This window comes from Panulirus ornatus, chromosome 56 (genome assembly GCF_036320965.1).
Source record: "Panulirus ornatus isolate Po-2019 chromosome 56, ASM3632096v1, whole genome shotgun sequence".
Classification (NCBI taxonomy): Eukaryota; Metazoa; Arthropoda; class Malacostraca; order Decapoda; family Palinuridae; genus Panulirus; species Panulirus ornatus.
This window is the reverse complement of record NC_092279.1, coordinates 32,018,416-32,044,346: the sequence shown is the minus strand read 5'-3', so window position 1 is coordinate 32,044,346 and position 25,931 is coordinate 32,018,416. Positions and strand designations below refer to the sequence as shown.

The 25,931-nt window shown below is 41.6% G+C and overlaps 1 protein-coding gene across 2 annotated transcripts in view; it reads right to left on the bottom strand.

Annotated features, from left to right (window-relative positions):
* The window catches only part of crb (cell polarity complex component crumbs), a 642,968-nt gene that overhangs the window by 473,342 nt on the left and 143,695 nt on the right, over nt 1–25,931 (bottom strand). For both annotated transcript variants that reach the window (XM_071694202.1, XM_071694201.1), the window contains exons 2-4: nt 12,915–13,105; nt 9,246–9,452; nt 8,235–8,377 (exon numbers count right to left, since the gene is read on the bottom strand). In XM_071694202.1, the coding sequence (XP_071550303.1) occupies nt 8,235–8,377; nt 9,246–9,452; nt 12,915–13,105 (541 nt within the window). The remainder of the gene's footprint in view (nt 1–8,234; nt 8,378–9,245; nt 9,453–12,914; nt 13,106–25,931) is intronic.

The following is a 25,931-nucleotide window of genomic DNA, read 5'->3' as shown; positions in this document are numbered from 1 at the left end:
TACAGTCTTAAAGGCGCAGAAGCCCATAAATGTGGCCCCGGGTTTGCGTAGTCAAATAATTATCTAAATTTACAGCCACTGAAGAGGTTCAATTATATATATACATATATATATCTTTCAAACTATTCGCCATTTCCCGCGTTAGCGAGGTAGCGTTAAGAACAGAGAACTGGGCCTTTGAGGGAATATCCTCACCTGGCCCCCTTCTCTGTTCCTTCTTTTGGAAAATTAAAATATATATATATATATATATATATATATATATATATATATATATATATATATATATATATATATATATATATATTATTTATTTATCTATCTATTTTGCTTTGTCGCTGTCTCCCGCGTTTGCGAGGTAGCGCAAGGAAACAAGACGAAAGAAATGGCCCAACCCACCCCCATACACATGTATATACATACATGTCCACACACACAAATATACATGCCTATACATCTCAATGTACACATATATATTACACACACAGACACATACATATATACCCATGTACACAATTCACACTGTCTGCCTTTATTCATTCCCATCGCCACCTCGCCACACATGGAATACCATCCCCCTACCCCCTCATGTTCGCGGGGTAGCGCTAGGAAAAGACAACAAAGGCCTCATTCATTCACACTCAGTCCCTAGCTGTCATGCAATAATGCCCGAAACCACAGCTCCCTTTCCACATCCAGGCCCCACACAACTTTCCATGGTTTACCCCAGACGCTTCACATGCCCTGATTCAATCCACTGACAGCCCGTCAACCCCGGTATACCACATCAATCCAATTCACTCTATTCCTTGCCCGCCTTTTACCCTCCTGCATGTTCAGGCCACGATCACTCAAAATCTTTTTCACTCCATCTTTCCACCTCCAATTTGGTCTCCCACTTCTCCTCGTTCCTTCCACCTCCGACACATATATCCTCTTGGTCAATCTTTCCTCACTCATTCTCTCCATGTGCCCAAACCATTTCAAAACACCCTCTTCTGCTCTCTCAACCACGCTCTTTTTATTTCCACACATCTCTCTTACCCTTACATTACTTACTCAATGAAACCACCTCACACCACACATTGTCCTCAAACATCTCATTTCCAGCATATCCACCCTCCTGCACACAACTCTATCCATAGCTCACGCCTCGCAACCATACAACATTGTTGGAACCACTATTCTTTCAAACATACCCATTTTTTGCTTTCCGAGATAATGTTCTCGACTTCCACAAATTCTTCAAGGCTCCCAGGATTTTCGCCCCCTCCCCCACCCTATGATTCACTTCCGCTTCCATGGTTCCATCCGCTGCCAGATCCACTCCCAGATATCTAAAACACTTTACTTCTTCCAGTTTTTCTCCATTCAAACTTACCTCCCAATTGACTTGACCCTCAACCCTACTGTACCTAATAACCTTGCTCTTATTCACACTTACTCTTAACTTTCTTCTTTCACACACTTTACCAAACTCAGTCACCAGCTTCTGCAGTTTCTCACATGAATCAGCCACCAGCGCTGTATCATCAGCGAACAACAACTGACTCACTTCCCAAGCTCTCTCATCCACAACAGACTTCATACTTGCCCCTCTTTCCAAAACTCTTGCATTCACCTCCCTAACAACCCCATCCATAAACAAATTAAACAACCATGGAGACATCACACACCCCTGCCGCAAACCTACATTCACTGAGAACCAATCACTTTCCTCTCTTCCTACACGTACACATGCCTTTTCACTGCTTCTAACAACTTGCCACCCACACCATATATTCTTAATACCATCCACAGAGCATCTCTATCAACTCTATCATATGCCTTCTCCATATATATATATATATATATATATATATATATATATATATATATATATATATTTTCTTTTTTTTTTTTTATACTTTGTCGCTGTCTCCCGCGTTTGCGAGGTAGCGCAAGGAAACAGACGAAAGAAATGGCCCAACCCCCCCCCATACACATGTATATACATACGTCCACACACGCAAATATACATACCTACACAGCTTTCCATGGTTTACCCCAGACGCTTCACATGCCTTGATTCAATCCACTGACAGCACGTCAACCCCGGTATACCACATCGCTCCAATTCACTCTATTCCTTGCCCTCCTTTCACCTTCCTGCATGTTCAGGCCCCGATCACACAAAATCTTTTTCACTCCATCTTTCCACCTCCAATTTGGTCTCCCTCTTCTCCTTGTTCCCTCCACCTCCGACACATATATCCTCTTGGTCAATCTTTCCTCACTCATCCTCTCCATGTGCCCAAACCACTTCAAAACACCCTCTTCTGCTCTCTCAACCACGCTCTTTTTATTTCCACACATCTCTCTTACCCTTACGTTACTCACTCGATCAAACCACCTCACACCACATATTGTCCTCAAACATCTCATTTCCAGCACATCCATCCTCCTGCGCACAACTCTATCCATAGCCCACGCCTCGAAGCCATAAAACATTGTTGGAACCACTATTCCTTCAAACATACCCATTTTTGCTTTCCGAGATAATGTTCTCGACTTCCACACCTTCTTCAAGGCCCCCAGAATTTTCGCCCCCTCCCCCACCCTATGATCCACTTCCGCTTCCATGGTTCCATCCGCTGCCAGATCCACTCCCAGATATCTAAAACACTTCACTTCCTCCAGTTTTTCTCCATTCAAACTCACCTCCCAATTGACTTGACCCTCAACCCTACTGTACCTAATAACCTTGCTCTTATTCACATTTACTCTTAACTTTCTTCTTTCACACACTTTACCAAACTCAGTCACCAGCTTCTGCAGTTTCTCACATGAATCAGCCACCAGCGCTGTATCATCAGCGAACAACAACTGACTCACTTCCCAAGCTCTCTCATCCCCAACAGACTTCATACTTGCCCCTCTTTCCAAAACTCTTGCATTCACCTCCCTAACAACCCCATCCATAAACAAATTAAACAACCATGGAGACATCACACACCCCTGCCGCAAACCTACATTCACTGAGAACCAATCACTTTCCTCTCTTCCTACACGTACACATGCCTTATATCCTCGATAAAAACTTTTCACTGCTTCTAACAACTTGCCTCCCACACCATATATTCTTAATACCTTCCACAGAGCATCTCTATCAACTCTATCATATGCCTTCTCCAGATCCATAAATGCTACATACAAATCTATTTGCTTTTCTAAGTATTTCTCACATACATTCTTCAAAGCAAACACCTGATCCACACATCCTCTACCACTTCTGAAACCACTCTGCTCTTCCCCAATCTGATGCTCTGTACACCCTCTCAATCAATATCCTCCCATATAATTTACCAGGAATACTCAACAAACTTATACCTCTGTAAGTTGAGCACTCACTCTTATCCCCTTTGCCTTTGTACAATGGCACTATGCACGCATTCCGCCAATCCTCAGGCACCTCACCATGAGTCATACATACATTAAATAACCTTACCAACCAGTCAACAATATATATATATATATATATGAGTAACGTAAGGGTAAGAGAGATGTGTGGAAATAAAAAGAGCGTGGTTGAGAGAGCAGAAGAGGGTGTTTTGAAGTGGTTTGGGCACATGGAGAGGATGAGTGAGGAAAGATTGACCAAGAGGATATATGTGTCGGAGGTGGAGGGAACAAGGAGAAGAGGGAGACCAAATTGGAGGTGGAAAGATGGAGTGAAAAAGATTTTGTGTGATTGGGGCCTGAACATGCAGGAGGGTGAAAGGAGGGCAAGGAATAGAGTGAATTGGAGTGATGTGGTATACCAGGGTTGACGTGCTGTCAGTGGATTGAATCAAGGCATGTGAAGCTTCTGGGGTAAGCCATGGAAAGCTGTGTAGGTATGTATATTTGCGTGTGTGGACGTATGCATATACATGTGTATGGGGGTGGGTTGGGCCATTTCTTTCGTCTGTTTCCTTGCGCTACCTCGCAAACGCGGGAGACAGCGACAAAGTATAATAAATAAAAATATAAATATATATACATATATATATATATATATATATATATCTTTCTTTCTTTTCTCTCATACTATTCGCCATTTCCCGCATTAGCGAGGTAGCGTTAAGAACAGAGGACTGGGCCTTAGAGGGTATATCCTCACCTGGCCCCCTTCTCTGTTCCTTCTTTTGGAAAAAAAAAAAAAAAAAAAAAAGAGAGGGGAGGATTTCCAGCCACCCACTCCCTCCCCTTTTAGTCGCCTTCTACGACAAGCAGGGAATACGTGGGAAGTATTCTTTCTCCCCTATCCCCAGGGATATATATATATATATATTGAAACGTACAGGTATGTATATGTGCGTGTGTGGACGTGTATGTATGTATGCACATGTGTATGTGGGTGGGTTGGGTCATTCTTTCATCTGTTTCCCTGCGCTACCTCGCTGATGTGAGAGACAGCAACAAAGTATTAAAATACACACACACATATATATATATATATATATATATATATATATATATATATATATATATATATATATATATATAGAGTTATATATATATATAATTGCATATATATATATATATATATATATATATATATATATATATATATATATATATATATATATATATATATATATATATATTGAATTATATATATATAATTGCATATATATATATATATATATATGCAATTGAGTGGGAGAAGTATAAAAGAAAGAGACAGGAGGTCAAGAGAAAGGTGCAAGAGGTGAAAAAAAGAGCAAATGAGAGTTGGGGTGAGAGACTATCAGTAAATTTTAGGGAGAATAAAAAGATGTTCTGGAAGGAGGTAAATAGGGTGCGTAAGACAAGGGAGCAAATGGGAACTTCAGTGAAGGGCGTAAATGGGGAGGTGATAACAAGTAGTGGTGATGTGAGAAGGAGATGGAATGAGTATTTTGAAGGTTTGTTGAATGTGTCTGATGACAGAGTGGCAGATATAGGGTGTTTTGGTCGAGGTGGTGTGCAAAGTGAGAGGGTTAGGGAAAATGATTTGGTAAACAGAGAAGAGGTAGTAAAAGCTTTGCGGAAGATGAAAGCCGGCAAGGCAGCAGGTTTGGATGGTATTGCAGTGGAATTTATTAAAAAAGGGGGTGACTGTATTGTTGACTGGTTGGTAAGGTTATTTAATGTATGTATGACTCATGGTGAGGTGCCTGAGGATTGGCGGAATGCGTGCATAGTGCCATTGTACAAAGGCAAAGGGGATAAGAGTGAGTGCTCAACTTACAGAGGTATAAGTTTGTTGAGTATTCCTGGTAAATTATATGGGAGGGTATTGATTGAGAGGGTGAAGGCATGTACAGAGCATCAGATTGGGGAAGAGCAGTGCGGTTTCAGAAGTGGTAGAGGATGTGTGGATCAGGTGTTTGCTTTGAAGAATGTAAGTGAGAAATACTTAGAAAAGCAAATGGATTTGTATGTAGCATTTATGGATCTGGAGAAGGCATATGATAGAGTTGATAGAGATGCTCTGTGGAAGGTATTAAGAATATATGGTGTGGGAGGCAAGTTGTTAGAAGCAGTGAAAAGTTTTTATCGAGGATGTAAGGCATGTGTACGTGTGGGAAGAGAGGAAAGTGATTGGTTCTCAGTGAATGTAGGTTTGCGGCAGGGGTGTGTGATGTCTCCATGGTTGTTTAATTTGTTTATGGATGGGGTTGTTAGGGAGGTAAATGCAAGAGTCCTGGAAAGAGGGGCAAGTATGAAGTCTGTTGGGGATGAGAGAGCTTGGGAAGTGAGTCAGTTGTTGTTCGCTGATGATACAGCGCTGGTGGCTGATTCATGTGAGAAACTGCAGAAGCTGGTGACTGAGTTTGGTAAAGTGTGTGGAAGAAGAAAGTTAAGAGTAAATGTGAATAAGAGCAAGGTTATTAGGTACAGTAGGGTTGAGGGTCAAGTCAATTGGGAGGTGAGTTTGAATGGAGAAAAACTGGAGGAAGTGAAGTGTTTTAGATATCTGGGAGTGGATCTGTCAGCGGATGGAACCATGGAAGCGGAAGTGGATCATAGGGTGGGGGAGGGGGCGAAAATTTTGGGAGCCTTGAAAAATGTGTGGAAGTCGAGAACATTATCTCGGAAAGCAAAAATGGGTATGTTTGAAGGAATAGTGGTTCCAACAATGTTGTATGGTTGCGAGGCGTGGGCTATGGATAGAGTTGTGCGCAGGAGGATGGATGTGCTGGAAATGAGATGTTTGAGGACGATGTGTGGTGTGAGGTGGTTTGATCGAGTAAGTAACGTAAGGGTAAGAGAGATGTGTGGAAATAAAAAGAGCGTGGTTGAGAGAGCAGAAGAGGGTGTTTTGAAATGGTTTGGTCACATGGAGAGAATGAGTGAGGAAAGATTGACCAAGAGGATATATGTGTCGGAGGTGGAGGGAACGAGGAGAAGAGGGAGACCAAATTGGAGGTGGAAAGATGGAGTGAAAAAGATTTTGTGTGATCGGGGCCTGAACATGCAGGAGGGTGAAAGGAGGGCAAGGAATAGAGTGAATTGGAGCGATGTGGTATACAGGGGTTGACGTGCTGTCAGTGGATTGAATCAAGGCATGTGAAGCGTCTGGGGTAAACCATGGAAAGCTGTGTAGGTATGTATATTTGCGTGTGTGGACGTGTGTATGTACATGTGTATGGGGGGGGGGGTTGGGCCATTTCTTTCGTCTGTTTCCTTGCGCTACCTCGCAAACGCGGGAGACAGCGACAAAGTATAAAAAAAAAAAAAAAAAAATATATATATATATGGATTTGTATGTAGCATTTATGGATCTGGAGAAGGCATATGATAGAGTTGATAGAGATGCTCTGTGGAAGGTATTAAGAATATATGGTGTGGGAGGAAAGTTGTTAGAAGCAGTGAAAAGTTTTTATCGAGGATGTAAGGCATGTGTACGTGTAGGAAGAGAGGAAAGTGATTGGTTCTCAGTGAATGTAGGTTTGCGGCAGGGGTGTGTGATGTCTCCATGGCTGTTTAATTTGTTTATGGATGGGGTTGTTAGGGAGGTAAATGCAAGAGTTTTGGAAAGAGGGGCAAGTATGAAGTCTGTTGGGGATGAGAGAGCTTGGGAAGTGAGTCAGTTGTTGTTCGATGATGATACAGCGCTGGTGGCTGATTCATATGAGAAACTGCAGAAGCTGGTGACTGAGTTTGGTAAAGTGTGTGGAAGAAGAAAGTTAAGAGTAAATGTGAATAAGAGCAAGGTTATTAGGTACAGTAGGGTTGTGGGTCAAGTCAATTGGGAGGTGAGTTTGAATGGAGAAAAACTGGAGGTAGTGAAGTGTTTTAGATATCTGGGAGTGGATCTGGCAGCGGATGGAACCATGGAAGCGGAAGTGGATCGTAGGGTGGGGGAGGGGGCGAAAATTCTGGGGGCCTTGAAGAATGTGTGGAAGTCGAGAACATTATCTCGGAAAGCAAAAATGGGTATGTTTGAAGGAATAGTGGTTCCAACAATGTTGTATGGTTGCGAGGCGTGGGCTATGGATAGAGTTGTGCGCAGGAGGATGGATGTGCTGGAAATGAGATGTTTGAGGACAATGTGTGGTGTGAGGTGGTTTGATCGAGTGAGTAACGTAAGGGTAAGAGAGATGTGTGGAAATAAAAAGAGCGTGGTTGAGAGAGCAGAAGAGGGTGTTTTGAAATGGTTTGGGCACATGGAGAGAATGAGTGAGGAAAGATTGACCAAGAGGATATATGTGTCGGAGGTGGAGGGAACGAGGAGAAGAGGGAGACCAAATTGGAGGTGGAAAGATGGAGTGAAAAAGATTTTGTGTGATCGGGGCCTGAACATGCAGGAGGGTGAAAGGAGGGCAAGGAATAGAGTAAATTGGAGCGATGTGGTATACCGGGGTTGACGTGCTGTCAGTGGATTGAATCGGGGCATGTGAAGCGTCTGGGGTAAACCATGGAAAGCTGTGTAGGTATGTATAGTTGCGTGTGTGGACGTATGTATATACATGTGTATGGGGGTGGGTTGGGCCATTTCTTTCGTCTGTTTCCTTGCGCTACCTTGCAAACGCGGGAGACAGCGACAAAGCAAGAAAAAAAAAAAAGAAAAAAAAGAAAAAAAAAAAAAAAATATATATATATATATATATATATATATATATATATATATATATATATATATATATATATATATATATATATATATATATATATTCACTATGAACAAGCGATCAGGTATAATAAACAAATAATACAAATATTACTTGAGGTAAACTCTGTGCCAAACATTGTTGTTGAGTCTTCTTCCTAGTGTAGTCGTGTATGGCTGGCCATGGCGAATGATTGATAGCACTAAAGTACCCTCTTCATTTATGCCAAGGACCAATGTGTCACCATCTGAACCCTCCTGAAAGACATGAATCAACACATTATAATTTTACTATCCGCTGTTCCTATCAGTACACATAATATTATGATGAAAGAAGTGACCTAAGTATTTGGGAAAGGTTTAGCAAGTGCACATTCCTTCAACGAAGGAAGAATTCTTCTTTCTTATGGGTGCAAAGAAAGAAAAAGTGACTTCCAGTATATGGTGCATAAAAGGAGAAAATGGAAGTTGACTTCAAGACACTTCAGTTAGGATGGTAGTACTTTCCTGGGCAGTTGCTGTCTTAAGCAAGCTAACTCAAAGGACACAAGAGTAAATACTACATCTAAATAAATGCTGGTCTTCATTAACATTCATGTTTTATAAATGAAAATGTCTTATTTAAATGTTTTATTTTTCATCTAATTACATAATTAAACCAACAAAGATGTACATCGACAGTTAACATTGGAACATCTATAGAATGAATCTTAGGAAGGTGAGGGTCTGGTGAGACAAAAGCATGATCATTTAGATTTTTTACATCATTGTATTTTCAAGGTAGTGACCTCTAACACTGCATTACCATTACATAATATATATGAAAAACAGATCTAAGAAAAGAGTTCAAACTTTTTACCTTATGCCAATGCATTGTGTGTAAATTTTCAGTGTATCAGGAACCTAAGATTCATTATCTTGCCATAAAATGAAATACTTTACGTGAAAAGCGTAGAGAAAGTGTCATGTTATTGGGATTCTTAACAACAGTTAATAACTTAATTAGCAGTAACAGTCTGTAACTATTATGACACAAAACTCAGTATCCTCTTAGCCAAAGTGTCTCAATTCATATAACAATTATTACCATAAAAGGAAATATAACTGTACAACAGCATATACTGACCTGTGAAAGCAGGGTGCCATGTCTACAAGTTCGAAAGCTGATTGATGTGTATCCCCTAAGGTTTAGCGTGACAGGCAACACAACACGTGAAGTTCCAGAGAAGTGGCCTTCTCGTGATCCTCTTCCTAATGTTAGGAAACTTGCATCTTCCTCTATGATGCTAACAACATCATCTGTTCTATTATTGATGCTTGTCAATCCACGACCCTACAGAAAAAATTTTGCTGACATAGTTTACGGTAATCACAGTCAAAATCTCACTAGTTCAAAACTTTAAAACTGCAATATTCAAGTATGGTTATCCTATCCTCATCACAAGAGACAAAGTACGTATAATTGCTAAAAAAACAAAAATAATCTACAGAAAATTGAGAAAGATTTTTGCCTTAAAAACTTAGAAACAGTTTTAATAGTAATTCTTCCATTACATTCCAATCTATTACACCTAAGATGGAATTCAATAGTAAATCACATCATTACCTCAGAAGTGGTAAAGAAAAACAGTTGAACAAAAAAGACTCTTTAAACTACACAGGAAGTTCCCTCTTGTTAAGTATACAACATATACAACCAGTATGGATATCATATTCAACCATTTATTTGTATCAAAAAGCTACACTCATTTCCAACTTTTGTTAGCTTTCGTCAAATTTTTTCTCTCAAGATTCTCTTTACTCTTAAGAGGCTTGGCTTTTCTTGCTGAAACTTTCATCTCTTATCCAGGGGTTTTCATCTATATATATATAATCCATGGGTTGGATTACAAGCATACAGATACGTATCTACTGTATGAATTACAGAAAGGAAGTCTCTAACTCCAAAGGTTGGCAAATAGCAGGGACACTCAATTTTCCTTGCTACATTGCTAATCTGAGCCCCTTAGAATTGTAAGTTTACTTCAGTAAAATTACACTTAATGACATGTGCTCATTAATGATAATAAGACTGCAGAGATAAACACATGTGTATCAAAATGAATCACATGCTGAGCCCTTTGTGCTGCATGTCTATAATGTTTTAGTTTTTAGTTATTATTATTATTATCATTATTATTATTATCATTATTATCATACTTAATTGCCATCTCCTGCGTCAGCAAGGTAGCGCAAGGAAACAGACGAGGAATTGCTCAACCCATCCCATATACGTGTATATACATAAACAGCCATACACGCACATATACATACATATACATTTCAATGTATACATATATAAGCATACACAGACATATACATATATACAAATGTACATATTCATACTTGCTGCCTTCATCCATTCCCGTGGACATCCTACCACACATGAAATAGCATCCCCCATTCCAGCGAGGTAGTGCCAGGAAAAGACAACAATGCCCACATTTGTTCACACTCAGCCTCTAGCTGTCATGTGTAATGCACCAAAACCACAGCTCACTTTCCACATCCAGGCCCCACAGAACTTTCCATGGTTTACCCCAAACGCTCCACATGCCCTGGTTCAATCCACTGACAGCACGTCGAACCTGGCATACCACATCATTCCAATTCAATCTATTCCTTGCATGCCTTTCACATCCCTGTATGTTCAGGCCCTGATTGCTCAAAATCTTTTTCACTCCATCTTTCCACCTCGAATTTGGTCTCCAGCTTCTCTTTCTTCCCTCCACCTCTGACACATAATCCTCTTTGTCAATCTTTCCTCACTCATTCTCTCCATGTGTCCAAACCATTTCAACACACCCTCTTCTGCTCTCTCATCCACACTCTTTTTATTACCATACATCTCTCTTACCCTTTCATTGCTTACTCGATCAAACCACCTTACACCACATATTGTCCTCAAACATTCATTTCCAACATATTTACCCTCCTTCAACAACCCTATCTATAGACCATACCTTGCAATCATATAACATTGTTGGAACCACTATTCCTTTAAACATACCCATTTTTGCTCTCCAGGATAACGTTCTCACTTTCCACACATTCTTCAACGCTCCCAGAACTTTCACCAACTCCCCCACCCTGTGACTCACTTCCACTTCCATGATTCCATCCGCTGCTAAGTCCACTCCCAGATATCTAAAACACTTCACTTCCTCCAGCTTTTGACCATTCAAACTTACCTCCCAACTAACTTGTCTCTCAACCCTACTGAACCTAATAACCTTGCTCTTATTCACATTTACTCTTAGCTTTCTTCTTTCATACACTTTACCGAACTCAGTCACCAGCTTCTGCAGTTTCTCACCCGAATCAGCCACCAGTGCTGTATCATCAGCGAACAACAACTGAAACTTCCCAAGCTCTCTCATCCACAACATAATGCATACTTGCCCCTCCTCCAAAGCTCTTGCATTCACCTCCCTGACTACCCCATCCATAAACAAATTATACAACCATGGAGACATCACACACCCCTGCTGCAAACCAACATTCACGTTCGAACCAACCACTTTCCTCTCTTCCTACTCGTGCACATGCTTTACATCCTTTGCAAAAACTTTTCACTGCTTCTAGCAACTTACCTCCCATACCATATATTCTTAAAACCTTCCACAAAGCATCTTTATCTACCCTATCATATGCCTTTTCCAGATCCATAAATGCTACATACAAATCCAGCTGTTTTTCTAAATATTTCTCACATACATTCTTCAAAACAAACACCTGATCCACAAGTCCTCTACCACTTCTGGAACCACATTGCTCCTCCCCAATCTGATGCTCTGTACATGACTTCACCCTCTCAATCAATACCCTCCCATATAATTTCCCAGGAATACTCAACAAACCTATGCCTCTGTAATTTGAACACTCACATTTATCCCCTTCGCCTTTGTACAGTGACACTGTACATGCATTCCACTAATCCTCAGGCACTTCACCATGAACCATAAATACACTGAATATCCTTATCAACCAATCAAAAACACAGTCACCCCCTTTTTCAATAAATTCCATTGCAATACCATCCAAACCCACCGCCTTGCCAGCTTTCATCTTCTACAAAGCTTTCACTACCTCTTCTCTTTTAATATATCATAACTTACTACGGGAAAGAACATGTTGTTGATGTCATAGATGGATGTCTGGTCAAAAAGCAAACATATCCCTGTAGACAGGGGAGAAAGAATGCTTCCAACGTATTCCCTGCGTGTCGTGGAAGGAGTGGGGGCGCTATAAATTCTCCCCTCCCATTTTTAATTTTCCAAAAGAAGGAACAGAGAAGGGGGCCAAGTGAGGAGTGGGGGTGCTATAAATCCTCCCCTCCCATTTTTAATATTCCAAAAGAAGGAACAGAGAAGGGGGCCAAGCGAGGATATTCCCTCTAAGGCTCAGTCCTCTGTTCTCAACGCTACCTCGCTAACACGAGAAATGGCGAATGTGTACGAAAAAGTATGAATCTTAATGGTGCCTCTGAATGATGTAATTTCATGACATCATGAATCCAATGGATGGAATTTGTTTTCTTTCTTTATGACATTCTGAGCATGCCCATTAAGTTACATCTTTGTCGGCTATGGGTTATGAAAAACTTACGAATTGTTAAGGCTGGAAAATGTGGTAGTCTCCAATGTTAGACTTGCCTCGTGGGTACTCTCTGGATATTCCTGATTTTATACGCAAGATGAAAAGACAAGAACACCCGTCAAATATGAAATTCTTATCCAAGTACAAATCTCCTCACCTCTAAACTGGGGTCCTCAGCTAAAGTGTAGTCCACTACAGTTGAGCCCTGTAGGTCGTTGGTTCCCTGACCCTCTGAGAATGACGTTGGTGACCCCAACGAGTCAGAGGGCGGAGTCAAGGTGGGCTCGAGGTCATTACCCTGTGACACAGCCGACTGGAAATGTCCTACCACCAACAGCAAGCATACACCTGTAAAAGAATACATATTAATTCTTAATCAAACATAATGTATTAGTATGGCTAAATAATATCTTAATTAACATAATGCTGGCAAAATACTTTTATCAATAATGTTTGTTTGTGCATTATAGGCATTATCTTTATCATTATCATTACTGGTATCATCACTAGTGGAACTGTATCATACAGTGCAAGGAAGTAAATTCTAGAGTGATGTAGGTACAACTGAAAGTGAATGGCGAGAGATGGGTGATTGTTGGTGCTTATGCACATGGTCATAAGAAGAAAGATCATGAGAGGCAAGTGTTTTGGAAGCAGGTGAGTGAGTTGAGTGAGTGTGGTGAGCAATGTGGTAGTTGAGGGTATAACTGGTGCACATGGGGTATTCAGTGCTATGAATGGAAATGGTTAAGAGCTTGTGGAGTTGTGTGCTGAAAAAAGACTGGTGATTAGGAATGCTTGGCTTATAAAGAGAGATTTACACAAGTATACATATGTGAGTAGAAGAGAGGGTCAAGGGGCATTATTTGATTACATGTTACTTGGTAGGCATGTAAAGGAGCGACTTTTGGATGTAAATGTGCTGTGAGGTGCAGCTGGTGGGATGTCTGATCACTATATTGAGGAGGCAAGGGTGAAGGTTTGTGGAGGTTTTCACAGAGGAGGAAACAATGCTGGAGAGAAGAGAGTGGTGAAACTTGTGTAAAGATATACCTAGAGAGGTTGAGAGTAGAATGACAAAAGGTGAGAGTAAATGAAGTAAGGGGATGGGTGAGGAATGGGAGGTATTCAGGGAAGCAGTGATGGCATGTGCAAGAGATGAATGTGGCATGTGCAAAGTGGGAGGTGGGCTGATTAGAAAGGGTAGTGTAGGGTGGGATGAAGTAAAGATGCTAGTTAAAGACAAAAGAGAGGCATCTGGATGGTACTAACAAGGAAGGAGTGCAAATGATTGAGAGATGTATACGAGAAAGAGGCAGGAGGTCAAGAGGAAGGTGCAGGGGTTGAAAATGAGGACAAATGAGAGTTGTGGTGAGTGTATCATTAAACTTTAGGAAGAATAAAAAGACGTTTTGGAAGGAGGTGAATAATGTGTGAAAGATTGGAAGAAATGGGAACATCAGTGAAGGGGGGCAAAGGGGAAAGTGATATCAGATAGTGAGAAATTGAGGAGATTGAGTTAATATTTTGAAGGACTGTTAAATGTGTTTGATGACAGAGTGGCAGATGTAGGGTGTTTAGGTTGTTTGTATGCAAATGGAGAGAGTCATGGAGAGTGGTTTATTGAAGACAAGAGGTGGCAAAAGCCTTGCGGAAAATTAAATTCAGCAAGGTGGCGGAACTGGATGGTATTGCAGGTAAATTCATCAAGAAAGTGACTGTTCTTGAATGGTTGGGAAGGGTATTCACTATACATATGGTGAAGTGCCTGAGGACTGGCAGAAAGCATGTATAGTGCCACCGTATAAATGCAAAGATGAGTGATAAAACTACAGAGGTATAAGTCTGTTGAGTATACCTGGTGGGTTGTAGGGAAGAGTACTGACTGTGGTGGTGAACGTATGTACAGAGCTGGTCTGCGGCAAGGGTGTTTGATGTCACCAGGGTTGCTTAATTTGTTTATGGACTGACTAGTGAAGGAGGAAAATGCAAGAGTCTTGGAGAGAGGGGCGAGTATGCAGTCTGTTGGGGATGAGAAGGGTCTGGGAAATGAGTCAGATGTTGTGTGCTGATGATACAGCACTGGTGGCTGATTTGAGTGAGAAACTGCAGAAGTTGGTGAGTGAGTTTGGAAGAACAAGAGAAAGAATAAAATTGAGAGTAAGTATGAATAAAAGCAATGTTATTGGTGAGTGAGTTTGGAAGAACAGGAGAAAGAATAGAGTTGAGAGTAAATATGAATAAAAGCAATGTTATTAGGTTCAGCAGGGTTGAGGGACAAGTTAGTTTGGATGAAAGTTTGAATGGAGAAAAGCTGGAGGAAAGGAAGTGTTTTATATATCTGGGAGTGAACTTGGCAGCAAATGAAAGTGGAAGTGAGTCACAGAATAAGGGATGGGGCAAAGGTTCTGGGAGTGCTGAAGAATGTGTGAAAAGAGAGAATGTTATCTTTGGGGGCAAAAATAAATATTTTTGAAGGAATAAGTGTTCCAACAATAATTTATGGTTTTGAGGCATGGGTTATAGATAGGGTTGTGTAAAGGAGGGTGGATGAGTTGTATATTAAATATCTGAGTAAGTAATGAAAGGGTAAGATATGTGAGGTAATAAAAAGTGTGGTAGAGACCTAACTGGGTGTCATGAAATGGTTTGGACATATGGAGAGAATGAGTGAGGAAAGATTGACAAAAAGGATACATGTGTCAGAAGAGGAGGGAACAAGGAGAATCAGGAGACCAAATTGGAGATGGAAGGATATGGGGGTAATTCTAGGCGATCTGGGCCTGAACATGCAGGAGGGTGAAAAGGGTGCACCGAATAGAGTGAATTGGAATGTGGCCTACTGGGATCAACTGAACCAGGGAATGTGAAACGTCGAAGGTAAACCATGAAAAGGTCTGTGGCGCCTGGATATTGATAGGGAGCTGTGGTTTCCGTGCATTATACATGACATCTTGTTTAGCAGATGTGGCCTTTCCTCATTTGTTTCCTGGAGTTTACTTGCTGACGCAGGAGGCGGCGATCAGGTTTGGGAGAGACGAACGTATATGTATCATTACATCTTTTCTTTCAAGCATTTATGCTGCTTGTTTTGGAGAGGGGTGGCGTCGGATATTGATGATGGTGAGCAAGTAGGTATATGTGTATATATATGTACGTATGTATTTCTAAGTATAAGTACGTGATGTGCGTATATATATATATATATATATATATATATATATATATATATATATATATATATATATAATACAAATCTCCAACAACCAGGATCGAACCCGGGAACCCTGTGCAACAGGCGGGAGCGCTACCGCTGGGCTATGATCACCCCTTAAGTAGGAAATTGACTATTCAAATACTATGTATTCGAATACCCTTCGTCCCACGTTGGTGAGCAACGGGGTCTACACCGGTCTTTTCCCATCAGGGTCACACAGTCAGCAGATAGCATTTTACCGAACCTAACTGTACAACGCGGAGGTATATGAATACGAAAAAAGTGCATATGAACACGCACCTTCATAGAACATACAAATCTCCAACAGCCAGGATCGAGCCCGGGACCCCTGTGCAACAGGCGGGAGCGATACCGCTAGGCTACGGTCGCCCCTAAAATTGAGAATTGGCTATTCGAATACTATGTATTCGGACACTATGTATTCGAATACCCTTCGTCCCACGTTGGTGACCAACGGAGTCTACACCGGTCTTTTCCCATCAGGCTCACACAATCAGCAGATAGCATTTTACCGAACCTAACTATACAATGCGGATGTATATGAATACGAACAAAGTGCATATGAACGCGCACCTTCATAGAACATACAAATCTCCAACACCAGGATCGAACCCGGGACCTCTGTGCAACAGGCGGGAGCGCACAGGGGTCCAGGGTTCGATCCTGGCTGTTGGTGATTTGTATGTTCTATGAAGGTGCGCGTTCATATGCACTTTGTTCGTATATATATATATATATATATATATATATATATATATATATATATATATATATATATATATATATATATATATAACGCGGGAGACAGCAATAAAGTATAAGACAATAAATAATCATATATTTTATTTCATACTTTGTCGGTTTCCCGCGTTAGCGAGGTAGCACAAGGAAACAGACGAAAGAATGGCCCAACCCACCCACATACACATGCATATACATACACGTCCGCACACGCACATATACATACATATACATTTTGAGTTTGGTAAAGTGTGTGAAAGAAGAAAGTTAAGAGTAAATGTGAATAAGAGCAAGGTTATTAGGTACAGTAGGGTTGAGGGTCAAGTCAATTGGGAGGTAAGTTTGAATGGAGAAAAACTGGAAGTAAAGTGTTTTAGATATCTGGGAGTGGATCTGGCAGCGGATGGAACCATGGAAGCGGAAGTGAATCATAGGGTGGCGGAGGGGGCGAAAATCCTGGGAGCCTTGAAGAATGTGTGGAAGTCGAGAACATTATCTCGGAAAGCAAAAATGGGTATGTTTGAAGGAATAGTGGTTCCAACAATGTTGTATGGTTGCGAGGCGTGGGCTATGGATAGAGTTGTGCTCAGGAGGGTGGATATGCTGGATATGAGATGTTTGAGGACAATGTGTGGTGTGAGGTGGTTTGATCGAGTAAGTAATGTAAGGGTAAGAGAGATGTGTGGAAATAAAAAGAGCGTGGTTGAGAGAGCAGAAGAGGGTGTTTTGAAATGGTTTGGGCACATGGAGAGAATGAGTGAGGAAAGATTGACCAAGAGGATATATGTGTCGCAGGTGGAGGGAACGAGGAGAAGTGGGAGACCAAATTGGAGGTGGAAAGATGGAGTGAAAAAGATTTTGAGTGATCGGGGCCTGAACATGCAGGAGGGTGAAAGGCGGGCAAGGAATAGAGTGAATTGGATCGATGTGGTATACCGGGGTTGACGTGCTGTCAGTGGATTGAATCAGGGCATGTGAAGCGTCTGGGGTAAACCATGGAAAGCTGTGTGGGGCCTGGATGTGGAAAGGGAGCTGTGGTTTCAGGCATTATTGCATGACAGCTAGAGACTGAGTGTAAACGAATGAGGCCTTTGTTGTCTTTTCCTAGCGCTATCCCGCACACATGAGGGGGGAGGGGGATGATATTCCATGTGTGGTGAGGTGGCGATGGGAATGAATAAAGGCAGACAGTGTGAATTGTGTGCATTGGTATATATGTATGTGTCTGTGTGTGTATATACATGTGTATATTGAGATGTATAGGTATGTATATTTGCGTGTGTGGACGTGTGTGTATATACATGTGTATGGGGGTGGGTTGGGCCATTTCATTCGTCTGTTTCCTTGCGCTACCCAATCCACCCACATACACATGTATATACATACACGTCCACAAACGCACATATACATACCTATACATCTCAACGTATACATATATATACACACAGTCATATACATATATACACATGTACATAATTCATACTGTCTGCCCTTATTCATTCCCGTCGCCACCCTGCCACACATAAAATGAAAACCCCCTCCGCAGCATGTGCGCGAGGTAGCACCAGGAAAAGACAACAAAGGCCACACTCGTTCACACTCAGTCTCTAGCTGTCATGTATAATGCACCGAAACCACAGCTCCCTTTCCACATCCAGGACCCACAAACTTTCCATGGTTTACCCCAGACGCTTCACAGCCCTGGTTCAATCCTCTGACAGCACGTCGACCCCGGTATACCACATCGTTCCAATTCACTCTATTCCTTGCCCGCCTTTCACCCTCTTGCATGTTCAGGCCCCGATCACTCAAAATCTTTTTCACTCCATCTTTCCACCTACAATTTGCTCGCCCACTTCTCCTCGTTCCATCCACCTCTGACAAATATATCCTCTTTGTTAATCTTTCCTGACTCATTCTCTCCATGTGACCAAACCATTTCAAAACGCCCTCTTCTCCTCTCTCAACCACACTCTTTTTATTACCATACATCTCTCTTACCCTTTCACTACTTACTCGATCAAACCACCTCACACCACATATTGTCCTCAAATATCTCATTTCCAGATCATCCACCCTCCTCCGCACAACTCTATCTATAGCCCACGCCTCGCAACTATATAACATTGTTGGAACCACTATTCCTTCAAACATACCCATTATTGCTTTCCAAGATAACGTTCTCGACTTCCACACATTTTTCAAAGCTCCCAGAACTTTCGCCCCCACCCCCACCCTATTATTCACTTCCGCTTCCATGGTTCCATCTGCTGCCAAATCCACTCCAAGATTTCTAAAACACTTCACTTCTTCCAGTTTTTCTCCATTCAAACTTACCTCCCAATTGACTTGACCCTCAACCCTACTGTACCTAATAACCTTGCTCTTATTCACATTTACACTCAACTTTCTTCTTTCACACACTTTACCAAACTCAGTCACCAGCTTCTGCAGTCTCTCACATGAATCAGCCACCAGCGCTGTATCATCAGCGAACAACAACTGACTCACTTCCCGAGCTCTCTCATCCACAACAAACTGCATATTTGCCACTCTTTCCAAAACTCTTGCATTCACCTCCCTAACAATCCCATCCATAAACAAATTAAACAACCATGGAGACATCACACACCCTTGCCGCAAAGCAACATTCACTACGAACCAATCACTTTCCTCCGTTCCTACACGTGCACATGCCTTACATCCTCGATAAAAACTTTTCACTGCTTCTAACAACTTACCTCTCACACCATATATTCTTAATACCTTCCATATACCATCGCTACCAACTCTATCATATGCCTTCTCTAGATCCATAAATGCTACAAACAAATCCATTTGCTTTTCCAAGTATTTCTCACATACATTTTTCAAAGCAAACACCTGGTCCACACATCCTCTACTACTTCTGAAACCACACTGCTCTTCCCCAATCTGATGTTCTGTACCTGCCTTCACCCTCTCAATCAATACCCTCCCACATAGTTTCCCAGGAATACTCAACAAACTTATACCTCTGTAATTTGAGCACTCACTATTATCCCCTTTGCCTTTGTACAATGGCACTATGCAAGCATTCCGCCAGTCCTCAGGCACCTCACCATGAGTCATATATACATTAAATAACCTTACCAACCACTCAACAATACAGTCACAACCTTCTTTAATATGTTCCACTGCAATACCATCCAAACCCGCTGCCTTGCCAGTTTTCATCTTCTGCAAAGCTTTTACTACCTCTTCTCTGTTTACCATACCATTCTCCCTAACGCTCTCAATTTGCACACCACCTCGACCAAAACACCCTATATCCACCACTCTATCATCAAACGCATTCAACAAACCTTCAAAATACTCACTCCATCGCCTTCTCCCATCACCACTACTTGTTATTACCTCCCCATTAGCCCCCTTCACTGATGTTCCCATTTGTTCCCTTGTCTTACGCACTTTATTTACCTAATTCTAAAACATCTTTTTATTTTCCCTAAGATTTAATGATACTCTCTCACCCCAACTCTCATTTGCCCTCTTTTTCGCCTCTTGCACCTTTCTCTTGACCTCCTGCCTCTTTCTTTTACATATCTCCCAGTCATCTGCATTATTTCCCTGCAAAAATCGTGCAAATGCCTCTCTCTTCTCTTTCACTAATAATCTTACTTCTTCATCACACCACTCACTACCCTTTCTAATCTGCCCACCTCCCACGCTTCTCATGCCACAAGCATCTTTTACACAAGCCATCAATGCTTCCCTATATATATCCCATTCCTTCCCCACTCCCCTTGCGTCCTTTGTTCTCACCTTTTTCCATTCTGTACTCAGGCTCTCCTGGTACTTCCTCACACAAGTCTCCTTCCCAAGCTCACTTACTCTCACCACTCTCTTCACCCCAACATTCTCTCTTCTTTTCTGAAAACCCATACAAATCTTCACCTTCGCCTCCACAAGATAATGATCAGACATCCCTCCAGTTGCAGCTCTCAGCATATTAACATCCAAAAGTCTCTCTCTCGCGCGCCTATCAATCAACACGTAATCCAATAACACTCTCTGGCCATCTCTCCTACTTACATACGTATACTTATGTATATCTTTCTTTTTAAACCAGGTATTCCCAATCACCAGTCCTTTTTCAGCACATAAATCTACAAGCTCCTCACCATTACCATTTACAACACTGAACAACCCTTGTACACCAATTATTCCCTCGACTGCCTCATTTCTCACCTTTGCATTCAAATCACCCATCATGATAATCCGGTCTCGTGCATCAAAACTACTAACACACTCACTCAGCTGCTCCCAAAACACTTGCCTCTCTTGATCTTTCTTCTCATGCCCAGCTGCATATTCACCAACAATCATCCATCTCTCTCCATCCACTTTCAGTTTTACCCGCATCAATCTAGAGTTTACTTTTTACACTCTATCACATACTGCCACCACTCCTGTTTCAGGAGTAGTTCTACTCCTTCCCTTGCTCTTGTCCTCTCACTAACCCCTGACTTTATTCCCAAGACATTCCCACACCACTCTTCTCCTTTACCCTTGAGCTTCGTTTCACTCAGAGCCAAAACATCCAGGTTCCTTTCCTCAAACATACTACCCATCTCTCCTTTATATATATATATATATATATATATATATATATATTTTTTTTTATACTATTCGCCATTTCCCGCGATAGCGAGGTAGCGTTAAGAACAGAGGACTGGGCCTTTGAGGGAATATCCTCATCTGGCCCTCTTCTCTGTTCCTTCTTTTGGAAAATTAAAAAAAAGAAAAAAAAAAACGAGAGGGGAGGATTTCCAGCCCCCCGCTCCCTCCCCTTTTAGTCGCCTTCTACGACACGCAGGGAATACGTGGGAAGTATTCTTACTCCCCTATCCCCAGGGATAATATATATATATATATATATATATATATATATATATATATATATATATATATATATATATATATATATATATATATTATCCCTGGGGATAGGGGAGTAAGAATACTTCCCACGTATTCCCTGCGTGTCGTAGAAGGCGACTAAAAGGGGAGGGAGCGGGGGGCTGGAAATCCTCCCGTCTCGTTTTTTTTTAATTTTCCAAAAGAAGGAACAGAGGGGGCCAGGTGAGGATATTCCAAAAAAGGCCCAGTCCTCTGTTCCTAACGCTACCTCGCTAACGCGGGAAATGGCGAATAGTTTAAAAGAAAAGAAAAGATAGATATATATATATATATATATATATATATATATATATATATATATATATATATATATATATATACAAAATTCATACTTGCTGCCTTTATTCATTCCAATTGCCACCCCGCCACACATGAAATGACAACCCGCACGCACGCGAGGTAGCGCTAGGAAAAGACAACAAAGGACACATTTTGTTCACACTCAGTCTCTAGCTGTCATGTATAATGCACCGAAACCACATCTCCCTTTCCACATCCAGGACCCACAAAACTTTCCATGGTTTACCCCAGAAGCTTCACATGCCCTGGTTCAATCCAATGACAGCACGTCGACCCCGGTATACAACACATCGTTCCAATTCACTCTATTCCTTGCACGCCTTTCACTCTCCTGTATGTTGAGGCCTCGATCGCTCAAAATCTTTTTCATGCCATCCTTCCACCTCCAATTTGGTCTCCCACTTCTCCTCTTTCCCTTCACCTCCAACACATATGTCCTCTTTGTCAATCTTTCCTCACTCATTCTCTCCAAGTGACCAAACCATTTCAATACACCCTCTTCTGTTCTCTCAACCACACTCTTTTTCTTACCACACATCTCTCCCATCCTTTCATTACTTACTCGATCAAACCACCTCACACCACATACTGTCCTCAAACATCTCATTTCCAACACATCCACCCTCCTCCGCACAACCCTATCTATAGCCCACGCCTCACAACCATATAACATTGTTGGAACCATTATTCCTTCAAACATACCCATTTTTGCTTTCCGACATAACGTTTTCACCTTCCACACATTCTTCAACGCTCCCAGAACCTTCTCCCCCTCCCCTACCCGTTGACTCACTTCCGCTTCCATGATTCCATCCGCTGCCAAATCCACTCCCAGATATCTAAAACACTTTACTTCCAGTTTTCTCCATTCAAACTTACCTCCTAATTTACTTGTTCCTCAACCATACTGAACCTAATAGCCTTGCTCTTATTCATATTTACTCTCAGCTTTCTTCTTTCACACACTTTACCAAACTCAGTCACCAGTTTCCGCAGTTTCTCACCCGAATCAGCCACCAGCACTGCAACATCAGCGAACAACCGACTCACTTCCCAAGCCCTCTCACCTACAACAGATTGCATACTTGCCCCTCTCTCCAAAACTCTTGGATTCACCTCCCTAACAACCTCATCCATAAACAAATTAAACAACCATGGAGACATCACTCATCCTTGCCGCAAACCGACATTCACTGGTAACCAATGACTTTCCTCTCTTCCTACACGTACACATGCCATACATCCTCGATAAAAACTTTTCACTGCTTCTAACAACTTGCCTCCCACACCATATACTCTTAATACTTTCCACAGAGAATCTCTCTCAACTCTATCATATGCCTTCTCCAGATCCATAAATGCTACATACAAATCCATTTGTTTTTCTAAGTATTTCTCACATTCATTCTTACACACACACACACACACACACACATATATACAGTATATATATATATATATATATATATATATATATATATATATATATATATATATATATATATATATATATCTTTTCTTTCTTTCATACTATTCGCCATTTCCCGCGTTAGCGAGGTAGCGTTAAGAACAAAGGACTGGGCCTTTGAGGGAAAATCCTCACCTGGCCCTCTTCTCTGTTCCTTCTTTTGGAAAATTAAAAAAAAAAAAAAGAGAGGGGAGGATTTCCAGCCACCCGCTCCCTCCCCTTTTAGTCGCCTTCTACGACACGCAGGGAATACGTGGGAAGTATTCTTTCTCCCCTATCCCCAGGGATAATATATATATATATATATATATATATATATATATATATATATATATATATATATATATATATATATATATATATCTTTTTTTTTTTTGCTTTGTCGCTGTCTCCCGCGTTTGCGAGGTAGCGCAAGGAAACAGACGAAAGAAATGGCCCAACCCACCCCCATACACATGTATATACATACGTCCACACACGCAAATATACATACCTACACAGCTTTCCATGGTTTACCCCAGACGCTTCACATGCCCTGATTCAATCCAATGACAGCACGTCAACCCCGGTATACCACATCGATCCAATTCACTCTATTCCTTGCCCTCCTTTCACCCTCCTGCATGTTCAGGCCACGATCACACAAAATCTTTTTCACTCCATCTTTCCACCTCCAATTTGGTCTCCCACTTCTCCTCGTTCCCTCCACCTCCGACACATATATCCTCTTGGTCAATCTTTCCTCACTCATTATCTCTCCATGTGCCCAAACCATTTCAAAACACCCTCTTCTGCTCTCTCACCCACGCTCTTTTTATTTCCACACATCTCTCTTACCCTTACGTTACTTACTCGATCAAACCACCTCACACCACACATTGTCCTCAAACATCTCATTTCCAGCACATCCATCCTCCTGCGCACAACTCTATCCATAGCCCACGCCTCGCAACCATACAACATTGTTGGAACCTCTATTCCTTCAAACATATCCATTTTTGCTTTCCGAGATAATGTTCTCGACTTCCACACATTCTTCAAGGCTCCCAGGATTTTCGCCCCCTCCCCCACCCTATATATATATATATATATATATATATATATATATATATATATATATATATATATATATTGCTTTGTCGCTGTCTCCCGCGTTAGCGAGGTAGCGCAAGGAAACAGACGAAAGAACGGCCCAACCCACACACGCAAATATGCATACCTAAACATCTCAATGTATAGATATATATATACACACACAGACATATACATATAAACACATGTACATAATTCATACTGTCTGCCTTTATTCATTCCCATCGCCACCTCGCCACACATGAAATAACAACCCCCTCCCCCCTCATGTGTGCGAGGTAGCGCTAGGAAAAGACAACAAAGGCCCCATTCGTTCACACTCAGTCTCTAGCTGTCATATAATAATGCACCGAAATCACAGCTCCCTTTCCACATCCAGGCCCCACACAACTTCCCATGGTTTACCCCAGACGCTTCACATGCCCTGGTTCAATCCAATGACAGCACGTCGACCCCGGTATACCACATCGTTCCAATTCACTCTATTCCTTGCACGCCTTTCACCCTCCTGCATGTTCAGGTCCCGAGCACTCAAAATCTTTTTCACTCCATCTTTCCACCTCCAATTTGGTCTCCCACTTTTCCTCGTTCCCTCCACCTCTGACACATATATCCTCTTTGTCAATCTTTCCTCACTCATTCTCTCCATGTGACCAAACCATTTCAAAACACCGTCTTCTGCTCTCTCAACCACACTCTTTTTATTTCCACACATCTCTCTTACCCTTACATTACTTATTCGATCAAACCACCTCACACCACATATTGTCCTCAAACATCTCATTTCCAGCACATCCACCCTCCTCCGCACAATTCTATCCATAGCCCACGCCTCGCAACCATACAACATTGTTGGAACCACTATTCCTTCAAACATACCCATTTTTACTTTCGGAGATAATGTTCTCGACTTCCACACATTCTTCAACGCTCCCAGAATTTTCGCCCCCTCCCCCACTCTATGATTCACTTCCACTTCCATGGTTCCATCCGCTGGCAAATCCACTCCCAGATATCTAAAACACTTCACTTCCTCCAGTTTTTCTCCATTCAAACTCACCTCCCAATTGACTTGACCCTCAACCTTATTGTACCTTATATCCTTGCTCTTATTCACATTTACTCTCAACTTTCTTCTTTCACACACTTTCCCAAACTCAGTCACCAGCTTCTGCAGTTTCTCACATGAATCAGCCACCAGCGCTGTATCATCAGCGAACAACAACTGACTAACTTCCCAAGCTCTCTCATCCACAACAGACTGCATACTTGCCCCTCTTTCCAAAACTCTTGCATTCACCTCCCTAACAACCCTATCCATAGCAAATTAAACAACCATGGAGACATCACACTCCCCTGCCGCAAACCTACAT